The following is a 22,402-nucleotide window of genomic DNA, read 5'->3' on the forward strand; positions in this document are numbered from 1 at the left end:
CACAGGTGTAACCTGCCTCGCTTCCCGGTGTTCCTAGGGACGGAGTGGGTTGACCCAGAAGACCCCACTGTCATTGCTGAGAACGAGTTGCTGGGGGCAGCAGCTGCCATTGAGGCTGCAGCCAAGAAGCTGGAGCAGCTGAAGCCAAGAGCCAAGCCCAAGGTAACAGTGCTGAGCCTTGTCTGACCCTGCTCAGCTTGGGGTGGGCTGGGGCTCTCCTGCCTGTGCTTTAGCCAGGTTTGAAGTCCCATCTAACGGCTGGTCCCTCTCTCAGTACTCCCACTGCCTCCCACATCCCCAGCTGGACCTTCCTCAGGCAGCCCACGCCCTGCTGCACCCCACAGGCCTTAATCCAGCTTTGTATGTGCCCACTCAGCCCCCTGCAGCCATCATCCTGCTCTGCTCCGTCTGTCCCAGCACCCCTGCCTAGGACTCACACTCTGCTTTTGCCTACAGCAAGCAGACGAGAGCCTGAACTTCGAGGAGCAGATCCTGGAAGCTGCCAAATCCATTGCTGCAGCCACAAGCGCCCTGGTGAAGGCAGCCTCAGCAGCCCAGCGGGAATTAGTGGCCCAAGGAAAAGTAAGGCCATAAGAGGGGAAGAAAAAAGAAAATGTAGGGCTGTGGTGGGTTTTCTCTTCTCCAGGGGCTGCCTGTAACCCTCATGCCCCATGACAAGAGGTGCACAGGGTGCTAAGCCTCAATCCTCTCCTTCCTTACAGGTGGGCGCCATCCCAGCCAACGCAGTGGATGATGGACAGTGGTCCCAGGGTCTCATTTCAGCTGTGAGTATCAAGGTCACACTCAGGAGTAGAGGGGGACCTTCCTCTTGGCTCCTGCTGCAAAGACGAGGATGCTCTGCCCTTGTGCTTTTCCTCTGCAGAAGAAGCAGCCATGCTTCTTGTTCCCTCTCCCCCGTGCTGAGACATGGCGTGGATGCTGGTTCTTGCCATCCCATGCTGCACAACCTCCTTGGGGCCGATTAGGGCTCCTGTACCCCCCCTGACAGCCTCTCTCCCCACAGGCACGCATGGTGGCTGCTGCCACCAACAACCTGTGTGAGGCTGCCAACGCAGCGGTGCAGGGCCATGCCAGCGAGGAGAAGCTCATCTCGTCCGCCAAGCAGGTGGCTGCCTCCACAGCCCAGCTCCTGGTGGCCTGCAAGGTGAAGGCTGACCATGACTCAGAGGCCATGAAGCGGCTCCAGGTGAGTCCCAGGGCTGCCCCTCCAGCTCCACCTGCCTCCTCCCAGTTGCTTGAGGGATGGATGGGAGTGGACTATGGGTGCTCTCCACGGCTCATGCTCCCTGCCTGTGTGCCATCAGCAGGGAGTTCATAGGCTCCAGGTTCCTTGGACTTGACTGCTGGCTGCATACTAGGTGTGTGAGTGATGCTGGGCTGCTTGGCCTGGCAGCATTCAGGGATGATGAACTGGCAAAGGAGTGCCTGAAATGGGTGCACTGCATCACTGGCATTCAAGAGGTTAATGTTTGGGGGGCATGTTTTGTAGCACCCTTAATTGTCAGAGGCCATGGCACAAAAGAGGGTTAATGCCCATCCATTTTGGGGTTAACATGGGGTCTCAGCACTTCTGGGGCCAAGGGCTGGGAAGAGTCAGCAGGGCTGCCTACCAGTCACTGCCCCACTGCTCGGACAAGAGCCAGAGCCTGGCTGGGAGCAGCAGAGCCTGAAATGGTCATGAGCGGGTGGCAAGGCAGCGAGCCATGTAAAGGAATCCCTGCCTGCAGCTCCCAGCACTCTTGGCTGCCTGTCCTGCCTGCTGGCCCAGCATGGGGCAGGGGTTCCTTCACACCCCCGGGCGGCAATCATACCTTGGGGCTATGATTTATACTGACACTCCCCACTTCCCTGCTGCAGGCCGCCGGCAATGCTGTCAAGAGAGCATCGGACAATCTGGTGAAGGCAGCTCAGAAGGCAGCTGCCTTCCAGGACCACGATGAAACGGTGGTGGTGAAGGAGAAGATGGTCGGGGGAATTGCACAGGTGAGGAACAAGGCTGCTCCAGTGGGGCAGGAGCAGCTCTGGGTGCCACCACAAGCTGTGTGTGCCTGTCTCAGCGTGTGTCCTACCATGGGTCACTTCTCCAGAGAGCCTCACAAAGATGCTGTGGATGTACCCATCCCGCCCAGCACCAGTCAAACAATATGGCTTCACCTTGTCCTGTCACGAGTAGCAGTGGGGGATGGTGCACACTCCTTGGAGTGTAATGCCCTGGGTTCTCCTTGTGCAGCACTGACACTATCCCAGTGTCTGTGACACACATGTGAAAGACAAAGCATTGAGTAAGGGATGAGACCTGCCTGGTATTGGGTGCCACAGGTCCCGGTGCTGCCTCTGTGCAGCTGAGATCCTCTACAGGGCACATGGGGCTGAGCCCTGGAAGCCGTGCTTTTCTGTTTGTCTCTGGAGTACCATGCTCCCACCCCAGGGACAACAGCCCTCATGCCCAAGAAGGCTGTGGCTGTGACGGGAGGGAAGTAGCAGCCAGAGAACCTGGCTCAGGGGTTGGCATGGCTGGAGCAGAAGCTCCAACCATCCCTGTGGGAGGGCAGCTGTGACCCCAGGGTTCTCTCCCATCAGATCATCGCTGCCCAGGAGGAGATGCTGCGCAAGGAGCGGGAGCTGGAGGAAGCGCGGAAGAAGCTGGCGATGATCCGGCAGCAGCAGTACAAGTTCCTGCCCTCGGAGCTGCGGGACGAGGAGCAGAACTGAGCCGCACGCCCTCCCGCCCACTGCACAGACTGCTGCCCGCCCGCCTGCCCGCTCCTATTTAAGATGACCCGCCTCAAGCGGAGGGCTGCCTGGGCTAGACCAGAGCTCTGCCCACACCCACAGTGACGGGACTAACCCAGCTGCCCCTCCAAGCTGGCGCCGCACCAGCAACTCCGCTTCGCTGCCCAGCCCACCTTCCTATGCACACCCAAGGCACAATCAGAGCGCTCGGAGGGACTCGGTTGGGGTGGGAGCCGGGGCTGCACTGGCTCAGGGCTCACCTGCCAGCCCCGGGGTTTGGGCCCACAGAGCTCTCCACTGCAAGGGGATATTTACTTGTGCCTTCCTCTTTCCCACTCGTGCCCCTTTCTTTTCTCTCCTCCGCGCGGGATGGGGAGCGGCAGGGGGCTGGCCCTCTCCTGTGCGATGGCGTGCAGGGAGCAGCATGGTCCCTCGCTGAGCTCTCGTGCGGAGCTGCCTTTCACCTCCAATGCCTTATTGTTGGCTGAACCTTCCTCTTCAGTTTCCCTGGGAGGCACGGAGGCTCCCCCACGAGCATCCTCTTCAGCCTGGGCCCCTCTGGGAAGCAGCAGGGCTGGAAGCCACAGTGCCTCTGCTCAGGATGGGGGGTGATGCGATGAGTTCACCCCCAGAGCTGTTCTCTGCCTTCCCGCGGAGCTTCTCCCTGCCCGCGGCCCCAGCCAGCTCTGCCTTCCTTCTTCCCAAGTGCCTGCATTGTTTTCCAAGATCTACAGTATTTTTGTAACTTTTCCATTTCTCTAGTATTGAGCCTGCAGCTTTCAAAGTTCATATATTTCCCTGCCAGCTTGTGCCCTGCCCACTAACACCAGCTCTTGCCGGGGTCCTGTAGCCCAGTATCCCACCCCTCCTTGGCTCCGGGACCCCTGTCCCTTCCCCTTTGCACTTGCTGAGGCTTCTCTCACTATTTTGATACTTTAAGCATCCCATATTAAACACTGAAGGAAACCAGCTCCCCCCGAGCCTCCGGGGTGGGGTGGGGGATGCCAATGTCTCCTCGGAAAGATGCATTCATCAATAAAATCTGGTTTTCCTGCATTATTGCCAGCTGGGTATGAACAAGACCCCCCAGGAGACGGGAAGAGCAGGGGGGCCACGGGCGCTTGCCCTCATAGCAAAGGCAGGGGGGAGTGTACCACGGGTGCTTATACAGCATGGAAAATATTTGAGGCACGTCCAGCCCCAGGCACCCGGCAGGCTGGACCCCCGCTGCCAGCCATGTGCCGGCCTCGCAGGTGCTGCCGGGGGGCCACCACCACAGGAGGGGGCCCTGGGGATTTTGTTTCTGGGGGATTTGGGCTTCAGGGAAGGCAGGGGGGTGGGGGAAGTATGTGTGAGTGAAGCTGGGCTTCTGGTCCCATTCCTGCTGCCAGCCGAGTATACCCCTGGGTAGGGTGCTACAGGGGTGCAGGTGGGGGACCCCCAGCCCCTAGTCACTAGTCGCCCAGTCTTTGGGCCTCCACTGGCAAGGCAGAAGTCTTTGGGCCTCCACTGGCAAGGCAGCGGTCTTTGGCATGGTGTGGATCTGGGAATGTGGCTGGAGCCCTCCCGGCTGCCGGCGCTGAGCTCACGCCCCGAAATAGCCCCCCAGGGCCAACCTGTGCGGGCAGCAGCTGCCCCAGCGTGTCCCCACCTGTTCCCACCCCATCACTCAGCGGAGATTCGAGGGGCCTGTGTGGTGGCGGGGCAGGCAGGGATGCTGTGGGGTGTAGGGGGGATGTGGGCAGGGTGGCACATGTCCCCTGCCTCTGGGACCTGTTCCTGGCAGTGTGAGCCACAGGCATCATCAGTGGCAAGGGCAGCATCCTGCAGTATCTCAGCCAGTGACCCCTGTCTCCTTGTGGGCACGTCCCTGGGGGTGTGGAGGGGCTGTTCCCCGCCGAGACACTCACCCCTGGCCAGGCTCCAAGGTGGATTTGTGGCTCTCACAGGCATCTCAGTCCTCCCAGCTGTCCCCTGACAATCTGTGATGGCCTGACCCGGCACCAGGCTCTCACCCAGGTACTAGCTGGGCATGGGGCCCTTCTGAGCAGCCAGCAAGGACACGGGGCACAGCATGGCAGCAGCCCCAGCCTCATCCTCACATCCTGGGGTCAAGGAAGCTCCAGCAGCACCAGCACAGGGCTGCAAGGACATCCCCTGCCTTTTCCTCCAGTTTGGGTGCAAGCAAGGGGTGGTGGCACAAACACCAGGGGAGGGACATGGGGTGTGATTAACCCCCCCATCCTCTAAATCTCACACATCAATCAAGAGGTTATTTTGGTAGGCAGGTTAAGGCAAGGACATGCAGAAGTTTGGAGCTGGGATGACAGTCATGAGGTGCCAGAGCCTCTGCAGGAACCCAAATCCAGCTAAGTTGAAGGTGAATGGGGAAGCCATGTCCCAGCTTACCAGGGAGCCCAGGAATGGGGTGAGAGGCTGCAGCATAGATTGCACCTGGGAAGGTCCCATTAGTTTTCAGGACAAGTCTTTCCTTGGGAGTAAGGTCAGACTCTAGAGTGAAACATGGAGGGTATCACCATCCTTGGAGACCTTAGCCCAGGACAAGCCTGGGCATGGGGCAGCAATGGGAGGGATGTGCACCCACACCTCTCTGCACATTCTTGTCTCAGAGGTTACCCCAGAGGATGGGCTTAAGGGCAGACTTGTGGGCCTCTGCACCTGGATGGTTCCAGTTGTGCCGTCAGACGCCTGGAGCAAAGGCAAGGGGGCAGCAATTGAAAACAGCATCCTTTGAGGACACATCTGAGGGCTGGCCTGGCCTCAGGGCAACTTCCTGGCTGCTTGCACCATGCCCATCATTGTCTTTCTCCCATGGGCTGAGCCCACGGAGTTGCCCCAGGCTGAAACATCTCGCAGAAAACCAATTATTCTCTCCCGGGAATGATGGGAGACGGATCTTCCTCCTCCCCTTAGAAGCCGCATGCTGGCAGTTACAGATTCTCCTTGTCCAAATATGTGCCTAATTCGTCAGTACTAATTGCCGCTCTCCAGAGTCCAGCAGTGGCTTTTCTGCTTTCCCCATGGAGCCAGCAGCCCCTTGGTCCTTGGCTGCTCCCATCCCTCCTACACCCCCCACCATCTGGGCCTGAGGGCTCCTAGAAAGCCACTTTCTCCAGCTCAAAAAATTTCTGCTCCTCTCTGCTTGGAGCGCTGCTGCTGAAAAGTTGCGTCAGTCAAGGGCTGGCTGTGGCCCAGGGGCAATGGGCTGGGGGAGCCCGTGCACCCCTCATGTCCCCATGCCATCCCAGCCTCCCCACGTGCCACACAACTCTCGTGGCCCCTTCACCAGCTCCTTCCAGCCCCCCCCCCCCCGACCCAGAGCCCACCCTGCAGCTGGGAATGTGCCAGAAGCATTTATGATCGTTATTAAAGCACAGGTTATTTTTGGAGGAGCTGGGATTTGAACGGTTTGCATTTTTTTGCCTGTGGAATACAGTTTATTTAGAGCAGAAAGATGAAGAGGGGCAGCGAGCTGCCCACATGCCCTGTGTCACCCTAAAATGCCACCCTATGGGCTGTGCATGTGCCAGGTGTCCCTGAGAGTGCCAGGGACAGTGGCACTAAGGTGCAAGGCAGCGGGGAGGTGAGTGCCGAGCAGTCTACAGAGAGCTGGGGCCCCCTTGCCCCATCAGCAGCTGGATGGGGATGTCAGGGGTTCCACTCACTTCTCTCCTGGGGGATTTTCCCCATGTGGGCAGTGCCAGTCCACTGTGTCCCTCAGTGCAATCACAGCCCATGGTTGCCCCTGAGTGCAATGACAACCTAAATATGTCCCCGAGACTTCAGTGCTGTTCTCAAGTGCCATGCCAGCCCTTGAGATGCCCCTAAACCAGTGCCAGCAAGCAGGGTCCCTCAGGCCCCACGTTGCAGTGACTGGGCATGTGGTGTACCTGTGGCAGTGTCAGCCACGTCATGTCCTCTAGCGTGGGGACTGCTTTGACTGGAGTCAGTGCCACCGGCGTACCCCTAGCTCAGTGCCCCAGGATGTCCTTTGCCCGCTGCCACTGGGGTTCCCCTGGCACAGTGCTACGGAGTGCACACTGCACTACCCTCAGCCAGTGTCCCTGGGGTAGCACTAGGGCATCGCCCCGGAGTGGGCATCGCCCAGTGCCACCGGGGTACCCGCAGCACAGTGACCGGGGGTGCCCGGCGCCGGGGCCGTGGCAGTGCCCTCTGGGGGTGCTGCCCCCCCGTCCCGCTCGGTGCGAGGGCCGGTGGCGAGCCTGTCCCTAAAAGGTGCTGGCGGGCGGCGGGGGAGGCGCCCGGGCCGACCCTGCCCAGCTCGGCCCCTCCCCAGCTTTTAGACAGCGCGGCGGGGCGGGGAGCGCAGTGCCGGTGCTCCCGCCGCTCCCGGTGCTCCCGCCGCTCCCGGTGCTCCGCGTCCCGCTGCCGTCCCGCGCCCCGTCGCCGACCCACCGCCACCATGGAGGCCATCAAGAAGAAGATGCAGATGCTGAAACTGGACAAGGAGAACGCCATCGACCGCGCCGAGCAAGCGGAGGCTGACAAGAAGCAGGCGGAGGACCGCTGCAAACAGGTGGGTGTCCCGCGAACTTCTCTGGCATTGCCTCGGGACCCTCTGCTCTAGGGGTGGCCAGCCCAGTGGACCCCATTCTGCTGGGTGTCCAGCCCAGAGACTCTCTGCCCTAGGGGTGTCCAACCCTGGAGCCCCTGTCCTGCTGGATGCCCAGCCCTGGGGACCCTATCCCTCTGATTGTCCAGCCTTGGGATCCTCCACCCAGCCCCAGGGACTTCCCCACAACGGTTGTCCAGCCTGGAGTCCCCTGTCCTATGGATGTCCTGCCCCAAGCACTGTGCCCCACTGGATGTCCTGCTTGTGGATCCCAATCTAGGGATTGCCAGCCCCAGAGACCTTACTTCACTGGGACCCCATCCCAAGGGGCCTCACCCCCTGTAGGCCTGTCCCTAGGGATCAGCACTTCAGTCTATTTTCCCTGAACCCTCACATTGGTCCCCCCAAACACGCCTTATCTCAGCAGGACATCCCAGTGCCACCTCCCTATTCCTGTGCCAGGGAGAACCCTGGGGATTGCATACTCCCACCCCACTGAAACGGATATGGGGAAACAGACTGGCATTCCCCAGAGCTGTGTCCCCAGGTCAGGAGCTCTCCAGTCCCTTACATAGGGACGGAGACCACCCCCCCGCCTTACATCCACCAGGCTCAGGCGTGCTGGGGGGGACAAGAGCATCCCAAGGAGATGTAGATCCAAAGCTGACAGAAGGAGCATGTCCATGTTCTCCTGCTGTGCCCCCGCACCCTGGGTGTCCCTAGGAGGAGGGTGGCCATCCCCTTCCAGCCTTGCAGACACCACCATCCGCCCTGACCCTTGTCCTCTATCCTTTCCCCAGCTGGAGGAGGAACAGCAGGGCCTGCAGAAGAAACTGAAGGGCACTGAGGATGAGGTGGAGAAGTATTCCGAGTCTGTCAAGGAGGCCCAGGAGAAGTTAGAGCAGGCAGAGAAGAAAGCCACAGACGTAAGTAGGCACGCCAGCAACTCCTCCCCCGTGCGGGCGCTGGACCTCGGCGGAGGGGGGCGGCGGTTAAAGGAAGAGGGGGCCCTTATATGGAAAGCGTCCGAGGGGAAGACTGTCAGGATCCCATTCCTGCGATGCTGACACTGAACTGGGCTGATGGGTCCTGTGGGGGGTGCAGGGGCCAGGCCAGCTGTGGTGGGCAGTGCTGGAGTGGCTGATCCTGTCTGGAGCTTTGCAGGCAGCCGACAGCCTGGCTCCCCAAAGCTAACGGGGACAAGTGTCCAGAGCTGTGTCACAGGTCCCCAGGCACGCACTTCCACAATGCTCGTAGGAGAACTGTGGGGCTTAACAGGCAGTGGCAGAGCAGGGAAATGGTCAAATCTCTTGTTGTGCTTAGCTGCTGAGTGCTGGCTGCAAGGAAAAATGCTTGGGGCGCATGGAAGGGGACTTTGGGTGGGATGTGGGTGCGTGGATTTGGGGTCCAATGTGCCACCTTGTACCCTGGGAAGGGCAAGGCCAGGAAGAGTTTTATTTAGTGCCATGACTGACATTTCTCCTGGGAAATAGATCCCTCTGGGGAGATGTTAGGAAGGTGTTGAAATTGGCTTGTGCCTGGCCAGGATGAAGGGTGGAACAGCTGTGTGCGGCCACAGGGCCGCTCGGGAATGGGGTATAACGACCTGTGGTGCCACACAGGGTATTTGACACCCTATAAATAAATCCTCCTTTTGATAGTCAGCCCTTCTTTGATGAAAACCAACCCTGGAAACTGGAGGAGAAGCTAAAGGAGAGCCATCTGGAACACAGCCAGCAGGGCATGGCCAGGCTTTTTAGGATTGAGAACAAAAAATTCAATCCCAGCTGGTTTATGGAGCTAAATGGGGGAGATGTGTCAAATCTCTGAGGGGGTCACCGAGGACAGAGGTGACCAGACAAGGGCGAGCAGCGGCAACACAAATCCCTGTGGCAGCCCAGAGCCCCTGGGCAGTGGCCAGGGGGTCCCCCAGACTTGTTTACTGATCCAACAGACCTGCCCTGGTTTAATAAGATACTTAACAAAGTAGGTAAAACATCAAAAATCCTCTGAAAGGGCACATTTATCCTGGAATGGGGCAAGCATGCCAAGCTGGTCAGGGTGGCTGCTGTGTGCAGTGGGGTTCACAGTGGTCTGACTGGATCTGTGCTGGTGTGGGACAAGGCAAACTCATTGTGGCTGAGAGTGGATGGGACGTTTCCAGTGTGAAACTCCAAGGAAGGGGCAAACAGTGGCACTGGGCAGATGTCAGCTATGGGATGCAGAGTGATTTGCTGCTGACAATGCCATCCTGGGTAGGGGAGGTGTGTTTCCCTGCTCTTGGTCCACAGTGGCTGGGCAAGTCTGTGGGCTTTGACACGGAGAATCCCATACCAGCAGATACAGGACACAGAAGCCAACAACCACTTCAGAGAAGGGCCAGAGCAGGAGCCATGGTGAAGGAGCAGTGTCAGGCTGCAGGCTGGCTGCAGCAGGACTGGGGCTCTATCACCAGCACAGCCACCCCAGGTCCATGCCAAAGCCTAGACAGGCTGTAACCTGTGTGGGGCTCTGGGAGTTACCAGGTCCATGTGCCAGGGACCTGGATGTGCTGACAGCTCTAAGTGCCGGGGCTGGTGTCATCTCCTCTCTGGGGCGAGGCGCAGAACAGCTCCTGGCTTCAGCAGAGGAAGCAGATCCCTAGAGTTCACCCACCATTCTCCCCATGGCTGCTAGGATAGTGCTTGCCTGTGTCTCCATCCCTTGGCCAGGTCAGGGCCCACACCAGTGATCCAGACAGACTCCTGCCCTTGGCTAAAAGGTCAATGCCTTAAAAGAATAAACACCTGCCCCATTCCAGCACTGTCCTGCCACTGGCACTGGATGGCAGTGCATAAAGGAAAGGCCATGGGGACTGCACTGAGGAGTGCAAATATGATGCCCCAGGCACTTGAAGAGGGGGCAGATGGTGCCACAGAGCAGGGAGTGCCTGACTCCTGATCAGCGGCTCCACAGTGCTGACAGCCCCTTCCCAGCAGCTCTGCAAGGCCACTGTGGTCCCATCACCTCTTGTACCCAAGAGGGACAGCCCATGGTGCCCAGGTCAAGATGCGGGCAAGGGCTGTTGGACACAGTGCAGCTGAGACAGTGGGTTTAGCCAAAACAGCTCTCTCCATCCCCCCACATCCCCAGCAGTGGCCTGTCCCCAGCCACCCCAGAGGAGCCTAGGGAAACTCCAGCGTTCCCAGGCCATGATCCCAAAAGCTTCACCCATGTTCCCGCCCCAGCTGCACTCCGCCAAGACTTTGCTCTTATTTGGTGATTCCCCGAGCTGGTGGGAGGGAACGGGACTCTGCTGGGAAGTGACTGCATCTCGGGGTGGGGCCACAGCAGGAGGCACCTAGCCTGGCCACTGCAGGACCAGAATGGCTGCCCCCCAGTCTGTCCCCCACATGCCTGCAGCCAGCTCATCCCTGCCCCATTGCTGCCAGGAATCCTTGTTTCTGCTCTGGGCCCCATGCCCCAGCTTGGGAGCACTCTTGGTACCCAGGCATCAGACTGGGAATGGGACAGGATCAGCCGGGACCAAGGCCAAACCCATGGCCAAGCCCAAGGCCATGTGCTTCTAGGGGACCCACAGCATTGCCTCTTCCAGTGCTGCTTGGCAAGGGGACACAGAGCTGCAGAGCACAGATAGCAGTGTGGCTGGGTCACCCCCAGGACCCCTGGCCCTGGAGCTGATGGCAGCTGGTGGGGTCATCCTGGGAACTGACATCCCTGGAGGCAGGTGTGAAGTGCAGTAAGGGCTGCCTGGGAGCTGTCAGAGCTTCTTAAGGGAGGATTGAGTGCCAGCCAGGCTTTTCCTGATGGATCAAGACATGTGCCCCAGCCAGGATGGAATGTCAGGAGGTGGGGGACTGGCCTGCCCTAGAGGACACAGCCCCTAGGGCAGCTGGGTTGTGCAGGGGGCTCCATGTGCCCCATGGAACTCTGTAGGATTGCCAGCCAGGTCCTCACTTGAAGAAGCAGATGCCAAGGGACTGAACGAGATGGATGTTGGGGACCTGGCTGCAGCCCCAGGTACTGCTGGAGGACACCCTGGAGCAGGCTCTGCTTCATACCTCTTATTGACTTTCTACAGGGAAAAGTCTATGACCCTGCTCAGCTCTGCAGCAAGGAGTGCAGAGGGCAGCACTTGGGGAGTACTCATGGATACACTGCTCCTGTGGCTGCGTGGCCTCGAGGATCAGGCTCCAGCACCCACAGACTCTCTGGACTCTTGAAAATATTTGAGTCCATTTTCCTGGGGTCCTCTCCATCGCTCTGGGGGATTTCAGTGGGACTGTACATCCCTGGCAGGGGAGCACCATACACCCTGGGCACGGAGGGGACTGCGTGCCTGCCTTGGGGGCCACCGTGTGCCCTCCCTGGGTGTACCATGTGTCCTGCCAGTGGGAACTATGCATCTGCCCAGGAGGATGTGTGCTGACTCCGGTTGAGGGGACAGTGTGCTCTGTCTAGAAGCCGCTGTGCATCTTGCCTGGGTGAGGGGTGTGACCCCTGCTGGGGAGGGCCACGCGTCCTGCCCGGGGGTCCTCCTTATGTCTTGCTTTGGATGAGGGGCCCTGCGCACCCCTCCCGTTGTGGGAACTGTCCTCTGCCGGGGGTGGGCACCGCGCGTCCTGCCCGGGAGAGCGGCACTGCAGGTCGGTCGGAGACAGCAGCAGGAGAACGAGGAGGAGGAGGAGCAGGAAGGGATGGAGGCAGGGCGGGCGGCGGGAGCGGCCGCTGCCTGAGCGCTTCCTGCCCGAGAAGGGCGGATCCCACAAAGGGCTCGGCGGTGTGGCCTCCCCGCCGGCAGCCCCCGCCATGGCCAGCGCCAGCTCTATCGATGCCGTCAAGAAGAAGATCCAGAGCCTGCAGCAGGTGGCCGACGAGGCGGAGGAACGCGCCGAGCACCTGCAGCGGGAGTACCATATCGAGCGGCAGGCCCGGGAGCGGGTAAGGGCCGCCGGGATGAAAAGGGGGCGCGGCGGAGCGGGGGGCGCCCCGGCGGCTCCCCGGGATGCCCCGGCGGCTCCGGCCCCACTGCCAGCATCCCTCCCGGCGGGCTGGCCCCGGCCCCCCGCGCCCCTCGCCCCGGTAGCCGGGCTGGCTGCCCCCGGGGCGGAGCGGAGCGGAGCGCGGGGAGGTTTCGGGGGACCCGGCGGCAGCTGCCACCCAGCTGGCGAGAGCCCCCGGGGCAGGGGGCTTGGGGCAGCCTCCTCCAGCCGCCTCCCTTCTCCGTGGTTCTTGCGCCAGAGAGATGCTGCTTGCCGGGTTCCCCGGGGCTTCCCGGCTGGCGGGGCGCTGGGAGCGGCAGCGGCAAGCCCTGCCTTGGCTCTTCTTGGGATCGGGCGCATCCTGGGAAAAGATCCCCTCCCTCGCAGGTTGGCGTGCAGAGCTCAGAATCCCATGCCCAGGATCTTGTCTAGCTTCCAGCGGGCTTTGCGGTCCGGGCCGCGGCAGTCGGAGAGCCTTTATCTCTCTAGCCTGTCCCTTCGTGGGGACAAGCCATCCCTTCACACAGCCACTCTGGCAACGGGATGACATTCCCAAAAGTCAGCTTGTTCGTGGTTTGGCTTTTTAGTTGTTGAGGCTTTGTATTTTCTTCCTTTCTTTCTGTTTCCTATGCCCACTCTTTCTACATTCTCACCATATCAGGAGCGGCAGAGCTGGGTGCGGTACCCAGGTTGTTGTCACTCGGGCTGTGTGCGGAGGAAATGGCCCCTTCCTGCAGCCACAGATCGGGTTCCCCGGTCTGGGAGCTGCTGGAGAGCTCATATTCCCCAGTGTCCATCCGGGCAGCTCTGACCCACTTTGGGGGTGATTCCCTGGGAAAAAAAGGCTCCCGACGAGGTGAGGCTGATGCTGCAGGCAGAGCATCGCCCTGCGGGGGCCAGTCCCAGTTCCCCACTGGGCAGTCTGGCAAGGGACCAGCTCTCAGAGAGCCCAGAAAAAAGGTTATTCATGGGGCGGAGGTGACTGTCGTGCCAGCTTTGGGGCCGGCTGCCCTCTCAGAGAGGTGCTGGCTGCGCCTGTCCCCACCCTGCTGCCTCCTCACAGGGGATCGAGGGTGCTCAGTGGGGCCGTGTAGGGTGACTACAGAGTGACAGCCCCTTGCTGCTCCTGTGGTCCCTCTGCTTGGCTAATGTCTCCCAGGGCATTCCCAGGTTGGAGCATGAGGCTGGATGGAGCTGGGCACTGCAGCCAGCCAGTCCTGCTCCAGCCTGTGTATAAGCACAAGACATTATCCCCTGTGTTGGTGCATGGGGCTGCTCCCCGTGGTGAGGGCTCATTGCCACCCATCCCTTTGTATCTGGATGAGGTCTTCCTTGCACTATCCCCCCCACTCGGTGGGAAGCGGAGCTGAGAGCTGCTGAGGCAGCGTTTCCCGACTGTGGCGATGGAGCTGGAGGCCTTTACCAGCTAGAAAGAGTGCGAGGCCAGGCGTCAAGGGACTGGCGGAGGGCCAGGGCCACTGCTCCTGGCCAGCCCCAGCTCCCAGCCCTGTGCGTGGGGAGCCTGGGAAAGGGAGGGCTCTGGTCCAGTGGGTCCTGCCAGCCGCATCTTGGCCGGGTGCCAGCCTGCCGAGGGCGACTCGCTCCACTGCCCCCGGCGCTGTGCTGTACATCAGCTGAGGGGGCTCCGTGCTGGATTCAGGCTGTCCTGTTGCACAGGGCCATGGGGGTTCCCGCAGGAGAAGCTCCCAGCTCGGTCTGCCGCCTCTGTAAACAGGAAATCCTCAAGCGGCTCCCGATCTCCTTTTCGGGAGCGAAGCCGCACAGGGCATTCCTCCCCCTGAACTCACTTTTCTGCAAACCCCAAATACCGTCCCTGTGACGGCACGGCTGCCACAGCCACCCTACCCCAGGGAACGTGGCCTGTCTCTCCCCAGGGCAGGAGCCGGATGTGCGAGGACCTGGTGGAGGGGCTGCACGTGCCAGGCTGGGGTTGAAAGGCTGGGAGAAGCACTAGGGATAGGGATAACTCTGTTGTCCCTATGGAAAGGCAAGGGGATGCATGCGCAGCCATCCCATTCCAGTGAGTGCTGGCTTGTTGCACAGTGCCAAGGGGGTGTTTTGGATTGTAAATGCAGAACTAACCACTGAAAATGCTTTTAAAAATATATATATATATATATATATTTGTGTGTGTATGTGTGACATGGAATGACTGAGGAGTTTCTGCTCCCCCAGGCTGAGGCTGAAGTGGCTTCCCTCAACCGCCGTATCCAGCTGGTAGAGGAGGAGCTGGACCGAGCCCAGGAGCGCCTGGCCACTGCCCTGCAGAAGCTGGAGGAGGCTGAGAAGGCAGCTGATGAGAGCGAGAGGTGTGATGGGAAAGGACAGTGGGGGTGGTATCAGGTGGGGGTACTGATTGCAAGCAGCCCCCTTAGTTTTGCAGTGAGGCCCCTCTGAAAGGACCTCATGTGGTTTATGTTGGTTTTCCTGCAGACTCCAAAGGGAGAGAGCAAAGCCACAATGCAAAGAAGTTCTCCAGGCACAAGCGTTCCTAAAAAGACTGAAATTTCCAGAGCATAAAATCCTGAGAAAATTTAGCTGGTATTTATAAAAACACCAGACTGTACCCAAAGCCAGAGGAAGCTAGGAGCATATTTTCTTACCCAGAGCAGCCTCCTGCGCTCAGGGTCTCAACAACAGCCCAGGAGGCAACATCTGTGCCTGGGAACTAAGTTCTGATTTGACAACAAAACAGCCTAATTCAAAAGCAGTGCTACAAAGTGTGTGTTGCCCCATCCTTATGGCAAGCAGGTTTCCCGGATGGGAGCTGTGCAGGCAAGGGCACTCAGGTTTATGGGAGTGCCTGGACATGTCACAGTGTTCCAGACAATGACGTGAGCTCTTCCCTCCATTGGCAAAGACTAGTTTGAGCAACGGCATCTGAGTGAGAGGAGAAGAGTCTGCAGGAGTCCCTTCTGTGGGGGTTCACAGGGGTTTGGTAACCCTGTTTGTGAGCATCACCCAGAATGAGAAAGGCTTTGCCACAGGATGTTCTCTAGCATTTCCTAAAGGCTGCTGGCCTGTCAGGCTGTTTTTGTGGAGGTTGTGGCTGGCTCATCTTCAGCTGCACACTTTTTCACCCCTACAGATTGGGTTCAGGACCTGCCTGATTGGGGGCCACCACAGCCACATGTCCTGACTCTGGGGCATAGCCCTGGAGTCAGCTCCACGGTAATTGTGCACAGGAGCATTTTTAGGGTACTGCTAGTGACCCTACTGTGTGGCGTGGCCAGCAAGTGCCAAGCAATGTCCTATGTCTCTGGAGGATGGTGAGGTTAGGGTACAGTGGACAGGCAAGATGTGCAGATGCCACCTTGACCCACGGCAGTAACATCTTTTGGCTTGGTCTTTCCTCAGAGGCATGAAGGTCATTGAAAACAGAGCCATGAAAGATGAGGAGAAAATGGAGCTCCAGGAAATGCAGCTGAAGGAGGCAAAGCACATAGCAGAGGAGGCTGACCGCAAATATGAGGAGGTGCATACCCCCTTCCCCAGTCCTGACCCCCTGGCAGCACACAGAGCCACCTCCTCGCAGCCCTGTGCCCCCAGCTGGGACAAGCACAAGGCCAACATATGCCTCTTTCTCCCATCAACAGGTCGCCCGCAAGCTGGTGGTCCTTGAGGGAGAGCTGGAGCGCTCAGAGGAGAGGGCAGAGGTGGCAGAGAGGTGAGCAGGGCTCCCAGCAGGCAGTGTGCAGGGATCCCACACAGCCCTTGCCCCAAATCCCTGGCAGCATGGGGATGGGGATGACCCTCCTTGGGAGTGTCAGGGCATTGGGGTGGTCCTTGGGATTGTAGGCTGGGGGCAGGGGGGTGCCAACCCACCAGCATCACATCCTTGACCCTGTTCTCTGCTGTCCCCCCACCCCGGGGTGCCCCTCTTTCACCCCAGCCGAATGAGACAGTTGGAAGAAGAGCTGCGGACCATGGACCAGTCTCTCAAATCCCTCATTGCCTCAGAGGAAGAGGTACTGGGGCAGGGGTGCGGGGCGATGTGCAGCAGCCCCCCTCTCTCTGTTGCTGTCTCTCGAACCATGCGAGCCACCTCTCTCTTCTGCACCACTGCCTCTACCACTGGCCTCCCCTCACCTCCCTCTCCAGCAGGTGCAGGCTGGGCACGCTCCTCCATCCCTCCATCCCTGCTTCCCTTGGCAGGGCCGGTGAAAGCCCGGCTGGTGGTAATGCACGAGGTGTCTGTGCAAGGAAGCACAAGGAATGGATGAACAGATGCGTCCCGGCAGCTCCTGCTCGCAGCGGCTCTGCTCCTTGTCCACGTGCACTGAGTCTTCTCCTCTCTCAATTTGTTTTCTCTCTTTCTTTCTTGCTACCCTGTGCCCGTTCTTTCTGCTCCTGCTCTTCTCCTGCCCTCTGGCCCTGCTCCCCCCCTCCTGCCGGCCCTGCTTGGGATGTAGTAAATGTGGTGACCTAGAGGAGGAGCTGAAAATTGTCACCAACAACTTGAAGTCCCTGGAGGCCCAGGCTGACAAGGTAGGACCCAGTGAGGCTGTTGAGGCTGGGTGGAGTGCGTGGGGTGTGGGGGTGCTGTGATCTCCTGCTAGAGTAAGGACAGATGAAGGTTTCCCCTGGGGCTCACAGGTGCCTGTCTCTGTCTCTGCAGTACTCTACCAAGGAGGACAAGTACGAGGAGGAAATCAAGCTTCTAGGGGAAAAACTGAAGGAGGTAAGGAGTATAGGGCTGCCACTGCATCAGTGCAGGCATGAGTTTGCCATCCTGAGTGGATTTTGACCCCTTTATGCCCATGTCCTCTCACAGTTTCCCAAACTGCAGCCCTACGGCATAGCAGGTGCCTGGGTCTGGGATGCCCCTCTATGAATCTGTTCTGGTTTAGGGTGTGAGGCTCCATGGGGCCCTTGACCTTTCTTGTCCATTGCCTTTACCAGGGGAGCGCTTGTGGAGAAGGGTAGTAGAGATGCAAATGGGGCAGATTTGGAGTGCAGTGCAGCCTGCACCGCCCCTGTGGTGCCCTGCAGCTCACCCTCTCCCCACTGTGCTTCCCACAGGCTGAGACCCGGGCGGAGTTTGCAGAGAGGTCTGTTGCGAAGCTGGAGAAAACCATTGATGACCTAGAAGGTAAAATGTCCCCGCCAGCCCTGTGTTCCTCTTTCCCAGGGCATCACTTTGGCCACATTGTGCCCCTGGTGGGGCTGGACAGGGCTTGGCCAGGGTGAAGGGGTGGGTAGGGGTTCAGGGAGGTGGGAGGCTGGATGCCATGGTGTCTGGTGCAGGAGTGCAGAGCTGGGGTGTGGGCTCTGCCCTTGGGTGGGGAATGGGGTCACATCCATGCCGCCTGTGCCTGCATGCTCCTGCTGCCCTCAGCCCGCCGCTCACAGCCACTCTCTCTCTCCACCTTGTGCCCCCCACTCTGCTCCACCATCTGCCCCCTGCCTGCTCCCACCTGCAGATGAAGTGTATGCGCAGAAGATGAAGTACAAAGCCATCAGCGAGGAGCTGGACAATGCACTTAATGACATCACCTCCCTCTGAGCCCCCTGCTGGGCACCAGCACTGCGCCCCTTCCCCACCTGCCTCTCCCCTCCCCAGCTCAGCTACTTGCCTGCCTGGCCGTCCCACCTCTCTCCCCACCCTCTCTGTCCTCCTCTGTCCTTCCTAGCCTGTGCCTGTCCGTCGGCTCCTTTGGGACAGGAGCCGGCCCAGGGTGTTCCCGCTGTACCCCTCTTTGGGGAGACAAGATGTAGGTGCTTAGAACTGTTTGGTCAGGGCAAGCCAGCAGCTCCATGGAGTCCTACATGCTGGCTGAATAGTGCCTGTGTAGCAGGTCTGTGCCATGGTATTGCCCAACAGGGATCAGGGCTGTGCCTAGAAGCCTTTTGCTCCAGCACCTCCCTCCTTGGCTCCCCAGCAGCAGAAGCACTGGGGACCCTGCAGCTCCGGGGATGGGGGGCCATCTCCCCCCCACATACTCCCAGCAAAGCCCCTCGGTGCTGCTTGCTGGCCCCAGGATGGGGATGACCTGCATTGGGGAAGCGGCACCTCCACTGCCAAAGCTCAGGCCTGGGGGATAGAGGGTTGGGCCCGACTGTGCAGTCACCTCCTTCCCTGGCAGGCAGGCAACCCCCAGCTCCTCCCTCACCCCGCCTTCTGTCCTTTGCACATTGCTCTTCAGTTTGCATCTCATGACTTTTCTTTAATGTTCTATCCCTTTGGTTTAATGAGTTGGTTTCAATAAAATTTCAACATTGGTTTCTCCTTTGTTTTCTTCATGCCACTCTATCCCTCATCTCCTGCCTGTCTTACGTGGGTCCTGTCAGTGGTGTGGTAGGAGGTGGTTGCAGGCAGCTCGCGGGACCCCTGGGGTAACCATGGCTGAGACCCGAGAGGCTCCTGCACCGGCAGGCTGAGTGGAACAGGGCCCTTTGTGCTGACCCCAGTCACCCTCTGGCTCTCATACACAGCTTTCCTCATCTCATGCCATCTTCTCCATGACTCTTTTGGCGTGAAACACAAGGGTTAGACCTGGTCTTCTCCATTCGCTGTCTCCACTCCCAGACATTTCCTGCAAGCAGCAATCTCAGCCCTGTTATGTGTCCTGCATCACCTTCCCTTGGTGAAAGAGCTGGTGCTACCCTTTAGCAGTGATCTCTTGTGATCCCTAAATTTGTCCTTGATACCCCTCCTCTTTCCTCACCACCATACTGTGCCCCAGAATCCAGTTCTCAAATTGATGGATCTACAGACCTGTCCCTGCGCCAGTACTGGTTTGCCTCCTCCTGCCAGTCCAGCTGGTCTCTGCTGCTGGCTGGGCAGCTGTGGTGTTTCCACTGAGGGCTTTGGGGAATGCTGTCTCTTTTCACTAACTGGCTTTTTTCTCTCTCTTTCCTGTGCTGCGTTGACGTCTCCATTTTCTCTAGAGCGCTCTCAGCAGGAGGCCGAGAAAAACCGTGTTCTCACTAACGAGCTGCGGGTCATCCTTACTGAACTTAACAACTGAGCTGCCCAAAGCTCCTGGCCCCGGCCCAGCCTCCCTGCCCTGTTTTGGCCAGGCTGGCTCAGGGCTGGGAGTCCCTACCTGCTCCCCACTGGTGCAAGGCGAGGTGTGAAACCTTGGCTTATCCTCACAGGGGTAACTACCCTGCGTGGGGGGGGACAGGAAGCCCCTCTGGAACCTGATTGTTTTTTTTGTGGGAGAGGAATAAGGGTTTTGTGATGTACTGGGGTGCCCACGTGGTGATGGCTGTCCTCTGGCATCAGCCTGGCTCTGCCAAGGGAGGTGGTGGTTTATATCGCTGCTTTCCTCCCCTTTTCCCAGGAGTTGATGGGCAGCCTCTTCCTCCTCACTCTGTCACCCCAAAATGTGCAGGGAAGATCCTCTCAGAAAGGGGTCCCTGCAGGGTGCCAGGATTGCTGGGATAGGAGCTGGGGACCCAGCAGCACCCACTGACCCAATCCTGGGGCAGAGGACAGGGAAGAGACCAGCAGGGCGCACTGGGAGATAGGGCTGGGTAGGCAGAGCTCCTGTTCCATCCCCATCTCGGGGGAAGGAGGATGCCATTTGGCAGTGAACATCAGAGGAGGCTGCCTTGGCAGCGGGCTGCCTGGCAGAGCTCATCCCTGTAGCCTTGTTAGCTCTGCTCCTTATCTCTCTGTTATCGTCTCTGCCTGCCCTCCCAGGCTGTTATGAGTTTGTTGTCTCACTCCTTTTCTTCCCGGAGCACTGCTGGGTCACACAGCAGGCGCTGGCTCTCCGCTTTCACTGGCAAAGGGTTTGTGCATGTGCCCACAGCCAGCCAGTGCTGACGCCTCGGGGCTGGCCAAGTAATGGTCCTCTCCAGCGGCACGTGCACTGCGGAGGGCTCAGCCATGGGCCACGGGCACCGTGGGAAGATGGAAATGCTGAAGAGCAGCAACTGCCTGCCCCAGTGACCAGCCCTGACTGGCCTGGGTGCCCTGGCAGGTCCCAGAGTGGCTGGACTCATCCCTGCTGGAGATGGGGTGGTTTGTGTGGACTCTGCTCCACCAGGAATGCCCCATGCGGCTGGAGGCCACTGCTGTACTGAAATGTCTGTCTGTGTGCGTGTGTCTGTGCTTGGTGTGGTGTGTGTGGGTCTGGCTGCACCTGGGTACCCTTGGGTTGTGTCTGTGTGTGGCTGGGTGTCCCTTGCATTCACAGAGAGCCTGGCCAGTGCCAAAGAGGAGAACGTGGGCATCCACCAGGTCCTGGACCAGACCTTGTTGGAGCTGAACAACCTCTGAGCTGCCCTGGAGATCCCCCATCCCTCTTCCCTACCCAACACGTGCACCTCACTGGCATGCTCAGGACATCATCAGCTGAACTGCATCTTGGCCAAATCCACACATCCATTGAGAAGGGAAGCCCTGCAGCCTTACAACAGGGCTCAGGGACATCTTGTCTGTGCACAGCCTGACTGGCTCTGTCCTGTCTTCATGTCCAAATATTAAAGCAGTTTGACAAGATGGCTGGCTGTGTTTGGTCCTTGTGGGCGGGCACAGGCACTGGGAGGGGGGGTCTCCCTGCCCAGTTCGTGCAAGGAGGCTCTGCAGGGGCCCAAGTCCGCGGCCAGCATATGGATATTCTCTGTGGCTGTGGGGGGCTCAGAATGATAATACGGGTGTGTTTCCTCATTTCCATCACTTCTTTGGAATGCAGAGGAAACCTCTGCATCTCAAGCTCAATCTAAATTCATCATCCTCTTCAAGTAGAGAGTGATAGACTATGTCACTGGCATGCCCCCTTCCATGGTCTGCATGCTGTCTGCTTGGCACCTGGGGAAGCCACAAGGTCTTTGACCTCTCCATGGAGTCTGCTTCAGGATTCCTGTGTATGACACTGAGGAAACATACAAACACATGACCACGCATGCACATGTTATTAGTTATTGGGGTCTGCTCCATGTCTGGGATTAGCTGCTCACCCTGTGTAGCAGTTGCATTTTCTATTACCCTTGACTGAGGGATAGCTGTATAAGCTAGCAAACATCAATGCAGCAGACAACCACTTCCCAAAGTGTTCAGGAAGTTTCCTCCTGGCTTGCTGTATTTTCTCCAACACAAATTGAAGAGAAGCCAGAAGTGTCTCATCGCTGTCACCAAAACAGGCTGGATTTCCTGGGGATGCCCAAAGTCATGATCTAGTCCTGCCCTTCGCTTTGGGCCCCTCCATGATGTGTGCCAAGCCCTGTTATCCCACGGCACCCAACGGATATCCCTCTAAAAGCACAGCCACATACTGACAGGAAACACAATTCATGCTGACCCCTTGTCGAGCCAGGCCATCGCCCCAGTGAGCGACCGGCAGGGATAGCTTTTGTTATCTGCTTTCCTTTATTTGCTGAGCCTCTCAGCTCAGGAAAGGAGGGTGGTGAGATTGCATCTCTTTCCTGCCCAGGTGCTGCTGGCCTCCTGCCCTCTCCCTGGCCCAGCAGTTTTGTGGTTCCAAGTCCTTCTCCAACAGGTAAAAAAGCTCCCTGTGCATTGGGTGCTCATTTTCTGTTCATCCTCCAAAGGGTGCAAGGCCTGTCATGAGCTGCAGCCTCCCACCCTGGACCTGGGTGAGCAGGAGGGGAGGACAGTACACACTGTCTTGGACTGCTGAGCTGTCCCCATGCAAGGGCTGGAGCTCCTCCCTGGGTCCACCTTGTTTTCTTGCAGTGCATCAGCTGAGCCACTCTGTTGTTTAGTCAAAGCACCTTCCAGGCAGGGGATTGTCTGGTTCCAAAAAGAACCAGAGTGTAAAATCACCTTTTCTCTGGAAGCCTGCACCCTGTGCTGCAAACAAGCCTGCCCTGCGCTCTGGTCAGGGTGCGTCCTGGTGCCCAGCCTCTGTCGCCTTCCTGCTGGGACAAAGAGCCCTTTCACACCCACTGTTTTTTCCCCATTAGCTGCTGCTGCCTCCTGGTTTGTACCAGTCCATCTGACTTAACCATTTACAACCCTCTGCAAGGGCTTTTTCATTCCTTTGAACTGTCTGTGGTTTGGTAATAATAACCTGATATCTGTTCCCAGGTGATGCTCTGCCTGGGAAAGACATGAGCCATTTTGTGGTTCAGCAAA

At 58.9% G+C, this 22,402-nt stretch overlaps 2 protein-coding genes across 12 annotated transcripts in view; both read left to right on the forward strand.

The window, feature by feature from the left end:
• The window catches only part of TLN1 (talin 1), a 29,229-nt gene extending 25,419 nt beyond the window's left edge, over positions 1-3,810 (forward strand). The window contains 6 exon segments of the mRNA XM_032674959.1: positions 38-162; positions 457-582; positions 723-785; positions 1,025-1,207; positions 1,879-2,004; positions 2,602-3,810. Of these exon segments, the coding sequence (XP_032530850.1) occupies positions 38-162; positions 457-582; positions 723-785; positions 1,025-1,207; positions 1,879-2,004; positions 2,602-2,733 (755 nt within the window). The 3' untranslated portion in view covers positions 2,734-3,810.
• A 3,280-nt stretch (positions 3,811-7,090) lies between these two features.
• TPM2 (tropomyosin 2) lies at positions 7,091-20,806 on the forward strand. Of its 11 annotated transcripts, none has more exons than XM_032674931.1 (9): positions 7,091-7,312; positions 8,149-8,274; positions 14,527-14,660; positions 15,709-15,826; positions 15,948-16,018; positions 16,244-16,319; positions 16,970-17,032; positions 17,374-17,443; positions 20,502-20,806. In XM_032674931.1, the coding sequence occupies exons 1-9, from the start codon at positions 7,199-7,201 to the stop codon at positions 20,582-20,584; spliced, it is 855 nt and encodes a 284-aa protein (XP_032530822.1). In that variant the 5' UTR covers positions 7,091-7,198; the 3' UTR covers positions 20,585-20,806. The 11 variants fall into 11 exon arrangements, with proteins under 11 accessions (XP_032530822.1, XP_032530821.1, XP_032530823.1 ...); XM_032674930.1 differs by lacking the exon at positions 16,244-16,319 and adding an exon at positions 16,764-16,839 and having other exon boundaries at positions 7,133-7,312; XM_032674932.1 differs by lacking the exons at positions 16,244-16,319; positions 20,502-20,806 and adding exons at positions 16,764-16,839; positions 19,243-20,495 and having other exon boundaries at positions 7,133-7,312.
• Positions 20,807-22,402: the final 1,596 nt, after the last annotated feature.

The sequence above is a fragment of the Chiroxiphia lanceolata genome, chromosome Z, assembly GCF_009829145.1.
Source record: "Chiroxiphia lanceolata isolate bChiLan1 chromosome Z, bChiLan1.pri, whole genome shotgun sequence".
In the NCBI taxonomy this organism is placed as follows: domain Eukaryota; kingdom Metazoa; phylum Chordata; class Aves; order Passeriformes; family Pipridae; genus Chiroxiphia; species Chiroxiphia lanceolata.

Coding starts and splice junctions, on each gene's coding strand:
- TPM2 (XM_032674931.1), top strand. CDS start 7,199: ATGGAGGCCATCAAGAAGAAGATGCAGATGCTGAAACTGGACAAGGAG. Junction 7,313..8,148: donor CGGAGGACCGCTGCAAACAG/GTGGGTGTCCCG, acceptor TCCTTTCCCCAG/CTGGAGGAGGAACAGCAGGG. Junction 17,033..17,373: donor TAGGGGAAAAACTGAAGGAG/GTAAGGAGTATA, acceptor TGCTTCCCACAG/GCTGAGACCCGGGCGGAGTT.